Below are 17,314 nucleotides of genomic sequence, written 5' to 3' on the forward strand. Positions count from 1 at the left end.
TAAGTATATGGGTCATCTTACTGAAATAATTGTAATTATTCATCTGCTCAAATGCTGCCTAGAACACTTTCAATTAAGAGCACTGTCAAAGCAGCTCAAAGAATGAGTAATTTGCACATCTCAACCCTAAAGTTAGCAGCATTATTTCCGGAATACTTCTGGTTCTTCCAAATGCAATGTTTTAAATACCAAATCTATTTGGTATTCTGCCACACATGCCACAAAAAATTCATTTACTTCATTAAAAAATGAGAAAGGGTCTATCTCTGCAGACAGAGCCCTGAAGATTTGCCTGCATATTCAGAGAAACTATATTTTCCAAAATCCTCCATTTTTTAGGACCAGGTTAAACCCTTCAATAACTTTATAGAAAACAAACTGTTTTGAGGAAAAAAAGAATACCTAAAATACCTTGCAAATCTGCTTCTCTGTTCTCTAGACAGGGTCAAAAAACAAATTCATATGTGAAGCCCAGTAACCTCACAAGCTACAGGCTTTAAGTTTTGCAGTTTTATCTGCATTATTTTAAAAAGGATTGGAAGCCCACAAAGATACAATGAAGTATGACCCTGGTCTAAGAGTAACTTTCATTTTTAAAATTTATGGTATTTAAAACCCGAGCAGAAACAAGGTAAATAGATTTATTTTCTAAGGAGGGTCACTAATGAAACAAATAGACATCTATACCACATCCTTGGAAAGATTTCTTAGAAGCTTTTGTGTTTAGAAAATTCCAGATTCCATGATCATTCATTTATTGATTCTTCACTTTGCCAAGGAATCTGAATGCAGATGTAGATTAGTTCTGCATTGTCTAGAGACCTCTTATGCTTTTTAGGAAACTTACAGTTGTCCTGAATATCAGTTAGAATTCTTTCCTTTTTGTATCAAAGTGGTTAAAAGTCCTAGTGAAACTAGTCCATACCAGAATCAATCTTGCTAAATGCCGAACAGAAGTATCTCATTAAGCAAGTACTAATCACAGTATTTCTATGCTTCTCCCATTACTCAAAAGAAATTAATTTACTGCACTTTGTACTGAACTCCCAGCCAAAACTGCTTCTGTAATAAGTAAGTTTGTCTTGTTTAAAGTAAATGTGAGCTGTAAGTATTTTTAAACATAAATAAAAATTATTTTCCTGCTAGTTTAAATCAATGAAAAATGCACTTTCAGATAAAATACTTTGTCTGATCCAGTTCATGACTCTTATTGGATTTAGCAGCAGTGATTAAAGAGTTTATACCTACTGGTGATTACCTCAAATGCCACAGCTAAATCCAACAGAGGTCACGAAGCAAAGCTTTACCCAGATGCAGTGCACAGCCTGGTGCATTACCAGAGTGGAACCAACTGGTCCCAGTGCAGCTGGCTAGGAAGAACAATGCCTGAAGACTAGACACACCACCTGGCTCACCACTTCTGCTTCAGGGCTTCTCTTTCACAAGTAAGAACATCATTTAGGGATAAGAACCTTCCCAATCACTCCAGCATGAACTGCCAGGAATTCTGAGATTGTAAAACAAGATGATCGATAAGGCACTTTTTTAAAGAAAAAACCCTCTTTTTGAAACAACCACCACTGTAGCATGTCAAAGTGCAATATACACATACATACACACACAGAACTGATTTGATTTTCCCACAGATAACAGTGTTAGAAGACAATGTGCCTCACAGAACACATTCCAACCAAAACTTCAGGCTGCAGTTGTACTTATGAGTGGTAAACAGCTTTTTCTGAAAATTACAAAAACAAAAGGATGAAATCTTACTGCCACTGCCCTCACGGGAGCAAGATTTCATCAGAAGCAAACACGTATTTCATGGTATTTAATATTCATGGAAGTTCAATTTAAAAAATTATTTTAAACTCTTCATACCAGACATACATCGTAAGCCTTCTTTTAAACAGACCATGCAACCTAAAACAAAACTACTCTGCTCAGAAGAGGGGAAAAATAAATATTATGACTTTACGAAGTAAAGTTCATTTCTCCACAAGGAAGAGTTTCAACTGTTCTTTTCCAAGATAAGCTCATAAGCATAACATACAAAAGAATGTGTCTAAAGCTGATTTATTTTTCACTACTTCTGTCTTATGACAATGTGCTGCTAATCTTTTGAATTTAGATGCTTAAACATATTCCAGATCAAATTTATCCGTAATTCATAGCATAAAAATGGATCATATTCTAAATTCTGTATATACCATCCACCATTCATAAGCAGCTTCAGGTCAACTTCAAAAATGAAACACTGTGAACCCTTTACAAAACACCAGTTTTACAGAACTGAAGTACCAGTTCACAAGTACAAGGGAAAGAGATTTAACAGAACAAAACAAAAAAGGGACAAAATAAAATAAAAATAAAAGAAACAAAGGAAAGAAAGCAAAATAAAATAAAAACAGAGACAGGGCGTCCATCTTCAGCAGGCCAGACTTCGATCTCATTTCCCCCATGAAGGTTTCACTTGGCGGCAGGTTTAGTGGCATGGCAAACAATGCCTAACTCAGGCAAGTGTAACAGGTCTGCCTTGGCCAGTCTAGTCATCTAATAATGCACAAATATCACACAGAGAAAACATACAAAACCAAATTAATAGTCAAAATCCATCTACCAGATAATGTGGACATAAAATTTAGAATGATTAGGGTGGCATCTTTACCTTTCAACCTTTGCATTCTTAAAGTATAACTTTAAAGAAAAACCTATGATTCACACACAAAAAGTCCTATTTTGACAGCTTAGTAATGTTATTTCATTAACAGTTAAATTTTTGTAAAATTGGTTATTAAATGTCATAAAATTAACATTGCTTTCACTGCGTAGTGGTTCCTTCCTCATATTCCCTTCATTTCCCAGTGTTCAAATAAACTCCAAATTTCAGATTTTATTCTGGTTTTTAAAACCAAGGTTTCAGAGTATCATTTTACCTCTGCTCTATGTTCAACTCAGCGCATGGAATATTCTATTATTGGTAGTGTTGGCCAAAGATATAATTTCACCTCCCAGTAGAATATACCCATCACTACTTAGAAAGCCAGTGATACTCTCCACTGACTCCATTAGCAATGCACCACATGAAACACAGTCAGTCAAAAATCTTGCACTATCATCTCCAAAGCCATACTTATTTCACACATAAAAATCCTTAGAAAGTTAAACTTAAATAAATTTACATAATTAGAAATGAAAATCAGTGATTCTGTTTGAAACTTATGAATAGCATTCTGCCATTAAAATAAATTGACCCCATAACCCAATCACTTGTTCACTTAATTGTGCATAAATTTTTGAGAGATCCATAATGATTTTGAACAGCGAGAGTTTGTATGTAATATGTTTTCTCAGAAATGCCCAATAACTAAGGTACAAATACGACTGGAACAAGATTTGTCCTTCCATTCATTGTCTACCATCAAATGACACAGGAAAATGTAGCTTTACCTGCCTGCTGCCATTTCCTGTCAGGCAAGAGATCTCATAATATGAAAAACACCCAAATATGTTAATTAAGTGGCAACCTTCTGTCTCTGGCAGTACTGAACCAGTGTTAAGGTCTTTTTGATGAAACATAAAATTAAGATTCTGAATAGTTTGCAGCCAGTTATTTAGAAGCAATTTTTCTACAGAGCTCCAGGTGAATGCAGCACTATCCTCTTTGTGGTTTGAGAACTAGTTCAATAAATAAAACCAAAAAGCCCTCAAAACAAGGCACATAAGCAACTAAAAATCCAGGCTTTCCAAAGATAAATACATGTGCCATTTCCCCTGTTAAGAAGGCTACAAGAACAGGCAATATACTGTAGGCCTACATAGCCTTTCCTGAAACTACTTATAGTCAATGCCATTTTGGAGACTTGTCAGTTTGCTAGGAACAACTCAGACCACCACTGCAGCAGCACTAATCCCATGCTATCCAGATCATGATGTGGCTAACATGCCAAAAAATGGTACTGTAGGACTACTGTTAAACTCCCAATACGTCAACAAAAAGTTTTTTAAACAAAAAAAATCCCAACTCTTGCAGTTAGAGAAGTTAAGTTAATAGGAGACTTCTGGATGTGCTGCAGTTTATCTTTCACTCATTCCAACTGTTGTTCGTGGCAGAACAGTGCAGTTAGGTGCTCTCTGCCAGGTGGAATGCTTCCACAAAGTGGCAAAAAAACCTCTGGAATCAAAGGGGCAGATGTGCATTTCCACAACGATCCCAATGAAGTCAATGAGGCTCTAACTGTGGTGATAGGTTCACTATAGGGCCATAGTTCATATAACTGTATTCAGATATGGGATACTGTACTACAAATACTAATTACATCACATTCAAAATGCCTGCAAAGGTGTGGCCTCAAAACTAGCTAAAGGAACACTTATAAATTTCATATTCGCCAAGCACTTCAGTAAGTTTTGAAAATATTTTAAGCTGTAAGCATTCTGTACAGATCACTGCATTTTAAAAGAGAAATCTAAAACAAAAAAAGATTGCTAGTATACACAGGAAAGCCTTTTTATGGCACACAAAGTAAGATTTTCCACAGTAACAAGAAAGGAAAACTAATTTTTTTTTTAAACTAAACTAGCAGATGAACATTTATATTGAAAAAGCAATTATCACCATGAATGCTAAATATTTTAGATTAGATGAATCCAGAAGAGCCAAATGCATATATCCCATGTCTACAAGACAAACCTGGGATTCAGTTTAAAAAAGGAAAAAATTCAGTACCTTAAAAAAACCCAAAAGCAAACACAAAACAACAAAAAGCCCACCACACCAAAGGTGATACATTAAGAACCACACTGCAATCAACACTATTGGTGCAAGGTAATTGCATAATCGTTTCAGTGCTCTATTGACTTCAGTGAGAACTTTGTGTTTGTATAAGCTTGCCAAACAAACCATATTGAAGCAAACTATTTTACCTTCTCTCCCCTCAGAATGTAGTAACTATGGCAAACTGCGTTATGCTAGTTTAAATCAACTGCTTTTTTTTAATGATGAATTTCAACTATATCTATATATAACTGGGTTTCTTCATTCAATTTTCAATTACGTTTCAAGATTATTTTTCTCAAAAAGGAATAACAACAGAGCACTACCTCCTTACACAGAAAGCTTAAAACAATTAGCAGACATGACAAACATCAACATTACAGAAGAATGTCTAAAATACTAACCTTCTGCACAGGGCACAACTATCAAAGCTCTGTCAATAAAAACCGTGTTAGTTAGATGCTGGGCCACACCAACACTTGATGCTTCACGAAACTTAATATAACATACTTTGGAGGAAAAAGCAAGAGGTGCGTTGCTGCAAGATAAAAGGAAAAAAAAAAAAATCACAAGAATTAGTCACATGGAATTCTACGCATGTAATTTAACTACTACTCCTTAATAAAAAATAGGTTTTATACTTCCTGAAAATGTTAGCCAAACTAACAGAAATTCACGGGTACAGAAATGTATACTATGTTGTCTACTGACTGTGTCACTGTAAAGCACAGCACAGTGTCTCCTTTCCAATGGAATATTATGGAAACAAAAAAATCTGCAAATTACCAAGGCTAATTTTCTTTTACAATTTTGCCAAACAGGACTGACCAATACATTTTTAATTACTCGTGCATTTTTACTCAACATATTTGTCAGGTAAATTATTTACATTTATCTCTCACTCTTTTTTTTTTTTTTCTCTCTCTCTTCAAATAATCCTTGTTTAGGAAAGTCAGACTGCAAGCCAAATCATTTCAGTGGGTTCCGCAGGTATTAGCATGTAGTAATTGACACTGTCTCTTGGAATTAACAAAACTGCTTTCATGAAGACAAAAGCTGTAATTCAAAGTTCTTTCAAATGTTAGTCTTGTTTCACTAATGTACAGGATAATACTGGAAGAGGTAGGAGGAACTTACTATTAAGCTAGAAGGAAGAAAACTTGTAATTTGGTTTTCTATTAGAAAGTATACCAACACAAATGTGAGAAAGCAACACAAACATTGTAATCTTGACTAGGACCAAAGAAGTTTGCTTAAAAAAATGTATTCCCTACTCAACGATTTTAACCTTTGTAGGACCAGGTTTTTTCCTTGTATTAAGGAAGTACGGGCAAAATCTGCTAAGGGAGAAGTGGGATATTGCTGGAACGTCAGCAATTTCCATTTGAAAAAAATGAGATATTTGCTATCTCCTAGCAAAGCAGTAACTCATGAAATACAGGCCAAATAAAACTGTTCACTCTTGACTCTACCTCAACTGAAAAAGAAACACAACACTTATCAACTTTCTGGAACCACCAGAAGCAGTTCAAGTTTAACCCAGTCCACCTGGTAGGCCCTCAAATTCCAAGAAGGTTTCCCCATAGTTTTATAGAATTAATTTAGACTTCAGTATTTAAATACAAGCTGAGAAGCTTTAGACACACTAATTACTAATCTGTAGATATACTGTCTACTGTTGAGCATTATCAACCAAACCAGAGGTTCACATCCATTTGAAAAAAATATGTTCAGCAAAGGCAAAATTATTACAAAAATTGCAGTAATTTCCTTAGCATGCATGCCCTTTTTACATGCATGAAATAATGAAGACAGACAACTTCTCTCTGCTCTACAAACTCACATATTGTGTGTAAGCTGAATATTTGCTGTAGAGAAATAGAAAACAGACTGGAATTCTATACAATGGAATATATAACTCCATTTGACCTCGTTGCTTTATCTATTACAGAAGTTTGGATAATAGTCTTTTAATGTTACACTGTATATTATTCTTCAAACAAGAATTCTTTATTTTTTAACTATATTTCTGTACAACAGCTAGCAAATGGGGGCCCAGTCTCAGTGAAAGTTTTCCACTAACTCAGGTGACATAAATACTCTCAGATGACTGAAAGCTACTATGATTTTCTTCCTCTTATTCCTCAGCATGGAAAAGTAAAAAGAGCATATTAGCATTTGTTGTTAAGTAGTCAGTAACCATGCGACCCCTAGTTCACTAATTTAACTGAATGAATTTTTATGTTTTTCACTCAGAAACTAGACTGAAGAGTGAGTTTTTGCTGTTCCATTAAGTCCAGTTTCTGCTATTGTTATTTAATTGCATTAAAGATAACAGGTTTGAAAGGACACTTCCGTCCACTTCTAGTACAAGAGGTGTGTTCAAAAAAAATTACTTCTAATCCTCCCCTGCTCCGTTAATCACCATCGACATGGGAGAAACAATATTGTTACTTTTCTTAGCCACCCTAGCATGCGGCTGACATAATAACAGCTACAATGAAAGAAACGTATCATTTTTACTAACTTTCATTTACTCCACATACACCTTAATAGTAGCGTTTCTGAACACAAGGCACGGCAATTTGGCAATTTCAATCCCGCTGTGAACATCTACTTGGCTATTTGGGCTCATGTTTGAGTGGTTGTTTTCTGGACAAAAAAAAAAAAAAAAAAAAAAAAGGCAGGAAAAAAAGGCAGGCAGGAAAAAAGCTCCAGGCCTGGAGCTCTCTCGCCCCGATCCCCTCCACTCGGTCACAGTGAAGAGAAAAGTGGTCCCCAGAAAGGGGTTTTGAGGAAAACGGGGAAAAGAGAGCTGGCACCCGGAGAGCGACCTGGGGCACCGTGGAAGCACTCGGAGAGCGATCTAGGGCAGCCCCTGTGCGGGTAGACCCCAGCGGCCGCGCCTGCCGCCATGAGAACACAAAACCCGCTGCTCCAGAGACGCCGCAGAGCCTCCCCTCCTTCCAGCCCGGGCCGCCATCTTAAGTGCGGGAGAGGCTCCGGGCCCCCGCCGCTCCTGACACACAAAGGGGTGGGGCCACGTGACCCCCTTCCCGTGCGGGAAGCCCTGCTGCCCACACTTAAGATGGCACAGAGGGCCTTCTGCCCCTTCACTCCCCTCAGCCCTCCCGGGCCCTCTAGACCCCTTCCTCCTCCCAAGTCTCTATCGCTCCGGAGGCCGGCGCAGGCCCCACTTACTCCGGGGGATAGAGCCGCAGCTCCTCGATATCTCCCAGGAAGCCGAAGAGAGTCCGCATCTGCTCACTGGTCACTGCCGAGGAGAGGTTCGTGACCTGGATGACAGACGTGGGGCCCAAGGGGAAGCCCAGCGGCACCCCTATCCCTCCGCTGTTCATCATGGCGACGCCTTCACGACCGCTCCGCTCGCGGCGGTGCCACACACGACGGGAGAGGCGGGCCTGACCACAGACGGGAGCGCGCGGCGCCTGCCAGAGCGTCGCGGCGCGCGGGCGCTCTAGCGGCGAACTCGACTGCTCCTTGGAGGACTTTCTGAGCGGGCAGCCGCTCGTCCCCTCCCGCCTGGCGCTGCCGGGGGCGAGAGCGCCCTCACCCCGCGAAGCTCGGTCTCAGGCGGACGCGGTGCCCGCAGGCCGTGCCGTGCCGTGCCGTCCGTGCCGACCGCAGACCCCCTGTTGCCAGGCCGCTACCGCTGTCAGGCCTCGGCCACGCCTCAGAATCGGATCGCGCGGCGGCGCGTGCGGGCTGGCGGTAAACGGCCGCGCCCCGCCCTCAGCCTCACCGCAGGGGCGCCGCGGGAGGCGGAGCGGGGCAGGTCGGAGGGGCCGCAAGGTCGGTCCCTTAGGCCCCGGGTTGATCCGAGCGCGAACGGGAAGCCCCAGCGCCTCGGTGTCATGCAGAGAAGTGAGGGGATGCTCAGACCCCGAGTACCGAAGAGTTTCGGTACAAAACTCCACCTGTAAGAGGCAGGTTTGGCGTGAAAGACACTGAACGATCTGCCAGCAAATTAAAATAGGCCCACAGGAAATGGAAATAAAAATAAATTTCCCGTTTAAATGGTCTTTTGGTAGCCAAGACCAGGAAGAGGCAGCTCAGTTACTTGATGTATTAAACCCTTGAAAACAGCCTGTATTTAAACAGAAAGGGTTTTGTACTGGAATAAGTTGTTAAAGATCTGTTATAACTTGACTGGGAAGCTACCCCAATTAAATTGATATTATCAGAAGTTACACTTCAAGTTCTGCTTAAAAATTAAATCGGCTGAAGAAAATCAGACTGAATGCTATGCGTGTGGGCAATCACAAGGGTCTAACTGCAGACTTTCTTTGGTAAAGAACTGTGCGTTTTGGCACTGAAAGATTGAAGTTTTCGGATGTGAGTATTTTATGTTTTAGAATTTTTGTCTAAGATTGTATTTCCTCCTCTTTCCACAAGGCTTAAGAAGTATCGACTGGGAAATGTTAATTTCCAAGTGCCATTAGCAAAACGTTGGCAATTCAGAAAGAAGTTACAGTGAAACCTACTCTAGATGATCAGGAGAGAAATCTTTTTCCTTATAAGAAGTTGTCTTTATAGTAGGCAGTGGGTGGCCTGTTAGAGGTGGCCATCAGTGTGTGGTACCTGTTGTATTTCCCAGGGCAGGGAATGGAAGTGAAGTAAGATTGAGACAGAACTGCTAAAAAGCATTCACTAGCCTTCTTTAAATGGAGTCTTAAAGGCTTCCAAAGAATAGTATTCATAGAGCTCATCTGTTTGATATAAAATCAAATGCTTTTCTAAGTTTTAAGCAGTTTACAGAAAATAAAGTCGGACTAGAGATTCAGCTACTTCTGGGGCATGGGTAAAATTTGCCTCTGGAAATCCCAAAGGCTTGAGAGCAGTGAGGAAGTCTGGAGCAAGGAAGACATGCCCTTTGGAGTCAGGCTAAGTTAATTGTACACACAATAAGTCTATGGGACCTTATGAGGTGTACCTGTCAGTGTTGAGGAAGCTAATCAATGTCACTGTGAGACCACCATTAATTATCTCTGAATGGTTTTAGTGTTTGGCGGTGAATGTCACCCATAGATTCTAGATAGGCAAGAGGGAGCATCTGTAAAACTACAGGCTGGTCAGCCTCACCTTGATCCTTGGGGAAGTGAAAGAGCAAAACCTCCTGGAAGCCATTTTCAAACACGTTAAGGACAAGAAGGTAATTGATAGTTTTGAGCATGTATTTATGAAAACTGCCTTGCTTACAGGGTTGGCTTCAGTGGCACAAATTCCCACTGCCAACGAGTCAATTGTCATGTACCCCAGGACCAGTATTGGGTCCAACACTGTTACATTATCATTATTTCTTCACTGATAACCTGGCCAGTGGGACATAGTGTGACCTTAGCAGGCAGATTTCAGAGGAGGGGCTGATACTGTGAAGTATATGTGCTTCCATTCAGAGGTATCTTAGAAGACTGGAGGAGGGGGCAGACAGTCAGGAAATGCAAAGTCCTGCACCTATGCAGGAATAACCCCGTGCAGCAGTTTATGCTGGAGGCCAACTGTCTGGAAAACTGGCTGTTAGAAAAGGACCTGGGAATCCTGTTTAACAAGCTGAACATGAGCAAGCAATATGCTCTTATTCCAAAGAAGGCCCACAGCATCCAGGGCCACATTAGCAAGCACATTGCCAGCGTGCTGGGGAAGATGATCCTTGCCTTCTACTCGGCTCTGGTAAAGGCTGCATCTGGACTGATGTGTCTAGTGCTAGGCTCCCCAGTTTGGGAGGCTTCTTGCCAGGTGCTCTTCTCACTGGTGTCCAGTGACAGGACAAGAGTTAATGGGCACAAATTGAAATACAGGAAATTTAATTTAATCGTAAGAAAAAAATCTTTGTTTTACAGTGAAAGTGGTTGACTGCTGGAACTGGTTTGGCAGAGAAGTTGTGCAGTTTCTATTCTTGGAGATACTAAAAAGCTGACCTCAGTAACCTCTCTAGGTGAGGTACGACTGTGTGATCTCAACAGGGCCCCCTAGTCTTGGGAACTCTTACGATTCTGTGAGATTTAAAGGTAATTTCCTGAACTGGATGCACTTATTCAGTGTCACGGTTTAACACTGGCCCGGCGATTAAACCGAATAACAGATGCTCTCTATTAATCTCTCTCTCCTTGATAGAGAAAGGAGAGAGAATAAGGGAGAGAGACTTATGGGTTGGAAACTAAACTACACAACTTTAATGAAACAGTAATGATAAATAGGTAAAATTACTAAATATATACAAATATACAGGAAAATGGAAACCACATTCCTCCCCCCTCTCCCCCAATAACTCTCACGTCACCACCGAGGCTGTAGGGCAGCCCTGGGAAAGTCCAGGCTGGACTCCTGGAGTCGGCAGTAGTCGGGAACTGGAGGCAGGAACACAAAGATATGGGCTGGCACGGATCAGGACCACAGGCAGATGAACGGACGGGATCCTTCCAGGATGCCGGGTGAAGGAAGGGAAGAAGGGAAATCAGGAAAAGATCTGGCTCGGCCCTCGTGATGCCTCAAATTTATACTGAGTGTGACGTATATGGGATGGAATACTCTGTTTGGTCAATTCTGGCATCTATCTTGTCTGTTCCTCCCCAAAGGAGGGTTCAGGTGGGGCCTCTGTGTCCTCCTGGACGGTAAAATGTTTTCCTCAGAGCTGAGCAGTGTCCTTGGCTCTGCATACCAGTCTCTAGCAGTAACTATAAACATCAAGTGTTATCAGTCCTAGAAGCACATACACTGCATGAGAAACTTGCTGTTAATTTCAGCAAATGCAACTACTTACAAGGGACTTAGCTAAAAGCAAAAGTACAGAAACAGAAAACCACCTTTATCCTGGCCCAAACCAGGACATTCAGTCATTTTTAATTGATTAGAAACTTTAAAGAATACTTTTTTAAAAATAAACTTTCTATAATAATGGAGATATTCTTAGAAATTTCAGGAAGTTTTGAAAATGTGCTATTACTGCTGCCTTCCTCAGAATGACTGTAGTCAATGCAGGTCTGCAAATTAACAGTTGGTGGAATTCTTTGGATAATTTTTACATATGTTACAAGGTCTTTTAACTGCTTCACTGATGTTTTCTGTGATCATATATCTTCTTAAAGGAGAGAGAATCTAACAGACTTCAATTCTTACTGTCATTGCCAAGAGCATTGATTAGAGAGATCCAGCAATGCTTTACTCAGCTACAACTACATTGAACAGGATTTGAAGAAAAGTTATCAACAATTGAGACTAGTTTTACTAATCCAAATAGGAGAGAAAGCATGAACAATTTCTGTGATTTTCTGTTCTTCTATAGTAGAACAGAACAGTGCTTAACTTCCACCAAGATGCAATTAAGAACAAGAGGCATTTCTGCAAGAAAAATCTAGCTGTCAGTTTCCCAGTTAATGTTTGGAATTGCTTAGTAGAGTGTATAAAGTAGTATTTTGTATTGGTCCTGCAGCATATAGAACATTAAGCATATTATTGCCAATTTAAGTTTGACTATAAGACTATAAAAAGCTTTATCTAAAAACTTTTGTGTATATACAAACATCTCAATGATTAATTTTCATCACTCACAGTAAGACCAGCTAATCACAGAGGTTTGTACCTGCTAATCACCCATTATTTTTTATATGGTGATGTAGCACCTTTCATTCACCTGACTTACTCACCACTATTAAACAAAAAAGAATGACCAATAGGTATATTCAGGGAAGAATGGCCCATGTGGTGGAAAGATGGCTGTATGACCGATATTCCTTTTAGTGCAAATTTATCAGCTCTGCTTGGCTGTAAAATTGTAAAATTACTGGATGTTTCTGTGTAGGCTGCTTACATATCAGTTCACATTAATGCATTTGCAGGATGCTAAACAATACACTCTTTTTTCTGTGGTGGTTTGGTTTGGTTTTTTAAGTCAAACTATCATATTTCTGCAATTATGCTCTGAATTCAAAATAAAAACCCTAGCACTCTTTAGGAAAAAAAATATTTCCAAACATTAAAGTAATCATAGCATAATGCAGTTTGAATTTAGGGAACTTTTGACACATTATTGAAGCTTCAAGAAAATTTTGAGTGGGTGATACAAACATTTAAATTACTGCCATCATTTAACTACAATTGGTAATGTTAGTTTTTGTTAAAACATTCAAGTTGTGTTCAGTATACCACTATTTCTTCATTTAAGATGGTGAATTTATGTTTAAGCTTGTATTTCTGTATTTAAGAGTGATTAAATAGACATGTATCAATCCAGTGAAGAGATACAAATGAAAATAAAGTACTTTTCTTCTGAATGTTCTTTCACAAGCAATACCAGGATGCCACTAAAAGCCAGTATTTTTGTATAGCTTTTGCTATGTTTGTTTCCATAGACAATAGCTTTAGACCCTGTGTCTTACCATACAACCAAAATTCTAATGTTTTGCATAGATGTGGATGTAGAGCACAGAAAATAAATATGTCTTTTCCAACACAAATATTCCTCCTCTTGTGAATTAATTGAGGCATAATCTTCAAATGCCAGTCTCCTCCTACTGTTCAGAGTAGGTTGCCTGTTCAAAGTGACTTCTGACTGTTTTCCCAGTTTGGGCCCAGATGCATGGTCCAGGTGGGAATATTTTTCTGCCTCTCATAGTAATTCATAATTCTTCTCAATGTATAAATTCACAAAGAGCTGCTTTCCAAGTTTTGCACGTGGCCAAAAGCTCAGTTCTGATAGTATGAGAAGTTCCTTGTCAGAGTAGGTGGTTAACGTGAAATCTGAAAACAAGGGTGGATGTTTTGCCTAGACATACAGTTGTTCCAGCACACTTCATTTTGGAATAAAACTGCGTGTAGAATTAGGATTTTTGAAATATGCAATTCAGTTTCACACCTTGGTTTAACTTGAAACAACTTTCAAATACAGACAAATCAAATGTTAACTTTGTAGTGTTTCACAATCCAGTTATTCTCAATTGCTTTCACTCCCTTTCCATTGTTATACCACTCAGGCTTATCAGGTGCTCTCTTTATAGTATATACCTTTGTATTTTGTTAGGTTTTATGTTGGTTGTTTTTGTGGGTTTTTTTCCCTATTGAGACTGAACAAGACAGGACAGCAGAGCAGAGGAATATGTGTAAAACAAAATCTATTGTAAACAGCAAAGCATCTTAAAAGCTAGAGTAAAAAGGCATAAATCAGATTATATGAGTGATACCGTATTAGATTAGCACAAAAAAGATCTCAGGGTAGCAAACAAAGAAGTATCTTAATAAAATATGCAGATAATCAAACATCTGGGTTTCTAACTACAGTGTATTTCCATGTTTCCTATATACTTCATGTAAGCCTGAAACCACAGCCATTAGGGGTTACCTTGACCAGGAATTAGGAGAAATAACATTGTCAGGGTCTGGAATAGTAATTGGAATACTGCATCACTGTTTGCCATTGGTATCAGCAGTAGGCTTTCTCGCTGGGTTCTAGTAGCTTCCACCATCTGGCAAGGTGCTATAAAAAAAAATAATCTTGGCAGGGAATATCTGAACATGTTACTCCATTGAAAAGAAAGAAAAGAAAGGAAAGGAAAAAAAACGAGAAGAAAGGAAAGACAGGGAAGGGAAGGGCTATCCATATGGGAGAAACCCAAAGGCAAAGTCCTGCAATCAGTGTTAGCATCAGTATGCCTGCTTTCAAAGCCTACTAGTAACCCAGACACCACTGCCAATATGTACTTCCCTCAATATGTACTTATATAATTGGCATGTGCTTTAACCCTTTAATGCTATGCAGGGGATTCCCAAAGATAGTGCTTTTTCCAAGGCTCATTCCTTTACTCTCATGTATAGAGAGGCTTGTATTTCTGTTCTGTCTTGTATCACAGGAACAGTAGATTTGAAAGTTCTCGCCCAGCTTTTGAAGAACTTCTGCCCTTCACATTTAAAAACTTTGTTAGGTGATTGAGTTAGTTCTGACCAGCCTGTATCTCTGGCGTGACTCACTCTATCATCTAAAATTTCTGCCCATGTGGGGATTGGTCATCTCGGCTGACCATCCCGTAACCCTGGATTTTGAAACCCATCTCTACTTATTTTTTCTTGGCATTCTGTCAAATAGGTTTTTAAGTCTGCCGGGGCACTCTCTAAGAGAGTTTTTATCATATCAGGGTTTATCTCAGCAGTACCTGTGATGTCTCTACACAACCATACATTGCCTGCAAGCAAGCTGCCTTTGTAATAGCAGTAGATAATTCATCAACTGACTGGACAGGTGTAACAGATGGCTTTCCTCTTTCCTTCATATCTATTCCCTCAGTCTAGTGGGCAACCTGACTGGTGATAGGATGGCCACTTGGAGCAGGACCAAGAATTAGTAATATTGGTGAACCCCAAAATCCTTTGGCTTCATTACCATCTAGCATTTCTGTGTCTCCTCTGACTCCATAAATAGTGAGTCACTGGTTCTCCTGGCTGTCATCCATACTTACCCTGTGACTTTGAGGGTCTCAAGGAGCACCTTTCAGTTCTCCTTTTACCTACTTGTGACCCTTCTGATAATTCAGCTTTAATTATGGGCCTCATTTTTAACACTAAATGCTCCCCCTCTTCAGGAACTAAAGGTCCAGTTATTAGAGAGGGAGAAGCAGTAGCAACTGCAACTGGCATCAGAGAAGCAGTAAGGGCAATGCCTGTAGTGTAAGTAGCAGTAATGCAGCAGGCATTTTGTTTATTATAAAAGGAACTGCAGCCACAACAGCATTTGAGGGGAACACAACAGAATTTGTAATCTCAATACAATCTTGCGATTTCTAACAGCATTTGCAGTGGGATGGGCGGTACAAATACTTGCCGTTCAGGGAGAAGCAAGCATTGGAAGAAGATGCCATTCATCCTTCTCATAGGCATCCTCTTCTTCAGAACTAGAACTCTCCTAAAGCAGGCTGTCCCGGTGTGCTGAAAGCCGAGCTGGTGGGGAAGACGACTGGTCTGGCTGAACAGGGAGATTTTGAAAGAAGTTAGGGTAAAGAAGAGAGCCTACCAATTATGGAAAAAAGGGCTAACTACTCAGGAGGAATTTAGGAATATAGTTAGGTTGTGTAGAAAGAAAATTAGACAAAGGCACAACTTGAACTGAATCTAGCCACCTCTGTGAAGGATAACAAAAAGTCCTTCTATAGATACATCAACAGCAAAAGGAGGGGCAAGGAAAACATCCATTCTCTACCGGACATGGGCGGGAATATAGTTATCAAAGATGAAGAAAAGGCTGAGGTATTTAACACCTTCTTTGCCTGTTTTCAACAGTAAAACATGTTGTCCTGAGGACAGCTGGCTTGTGGAGCTTGTAGAAAGAAACAAGAATCTAAACAGACCCCTGTAATCCAGAAGGAAACAGTCAGCGATCTATTGAACTGCTTGGATCCCCACAAGTCTATGGGACCAGATGGGATCCACCCAAGGGTGATGAGAGAGCTGGCAGAAGAGCTCGCCAAGCCTCTCTCTACCATCTACCAACAGTCCTGGCTCACTGGGGACATCCCAGATGATTGGAAGTGTTTCCCTTTGTGTTTCCCTTTGAATGTCACGCCAATCCACAAAAAGGGCCGAAGGAGAACCTGGAAAACTCCAGGCCCGTCAGCCTGACCTCAGTGCCTGGCAGGGTTATGGAACAGATCATACTGGGGGCAATCACACAGCACCTGCAGGATGGGCAAGGGATTAGACCCAGCCAGCATGGGTTTAGGAAGGGCAGGTCCTGTCTGACCAACCTGATCTCCTTTTAAGATCAGGGGACCCGCCTGGTGGATGAGGGGAGGGCTGTGGATGTGGTCTACCTGGACTCCAGCAAGGCCTTTGACACCGTCTCCCACAGCATCCTCCTGAAAAAGTTGTCAGCCCACAGCTTGGACAGGGTCTCTCTGAGCTGGGTTAGGAACTAGCTGGAGGGCCAGGCCCAGAGGGTGGTGCTGAATGGGGCTGCATCCAGTTGGTGGCCACTCACCAGTGGTGTCCCCCAGGGATCAGTCTTGGGCCCAGTTCTGTTTAATATTTTTATTGATTATTTAGATGAGGGGATTGAGTCCATCAGCAGCAGATTTGCAGATGACACCAAGTTGGGGGGCAGTGTGGATCAGCTGGAAGGCAGGAGGGCTCTGCAGAGGGACCTGGACAGACTGGAGAGTTGGGCTGATTCCAATGGGATGAGGTTTAATACGGCCAAGTGCCGGGTCCTGCACTTTGGCCACAACAACCCCATGCAGCGCTACAGGCTGGGCACAGAGTGGCTAAGAGCAGCCAGGCAGAAAGGGACCTGGGAGTCTGGATTGACAGGAAGCTGAACATGAGCCAGCAGTGTGCCCAGGTAGCCAAGAAGGCCAATGGCATCCTGGCCTGTATCAGGAACAGCGTCGCCAGCAGGTCCAAGGAAGTGATTCTGCCCCTGTACTCAGAGCTGGTGACGCCACACCTCGAGTACTGTGTCCAGTTCTGGGCCCCTCAGTTCAGGAAGGAGACTGAGGTCCTGAAGCGGGTCCAAAGGAGGGCAACTAGGCTGGTGAA

General features: G+C 40.9%; 1 protein-coding gene across 2 annotated transcripts in view; it reads right to left on the reverse strand.

Moving 5' to 3' along the window:
* SREK1 (splicing regulatory glutamic acid and lysine rich protein 1) overlaps positions 1–8,473 on the reverse strand; it is a 32,045-nt gene extending 23,572 nt beyond the window's left edge. For both annotated transcript variants that reach the window (XM_030467082.1, XM_030467081.1), the window contains exons 1-2: positions 7,979–8,473; positions 5,182–5,315 (exon numbers count right to left, since the gene is read on the reverse strand). In XM_030467082.1, the coding sequence (XP_030322942.1) occupies positions 5,182–5,315; positions 7,979–8,139 (295 nt within the window). In that variant the 5' untranslated portion in view covers positions 8,140–8,473. The remainder of the gene's footprint in view (positions 1–5,181; positions 5,316–7,978) is intronic.
* Between the last annotated feature and the right edge of the window lie 8,841 nt (positions 8,474–17,314).

Source organism: Calypte anna, chromosome Z (assembly GCF_003957555.1).
Source record: "Calypte anna isolate BGI_N300 chromosome Z, bCalAnn1_v1.p, whole genome shotgun sequence".
Lineage (NCBI taxonomy): Eukaryota > Metazoa > Chordata > Aves > Apodiformes > Trochilidae > Calypte > Calypte anna.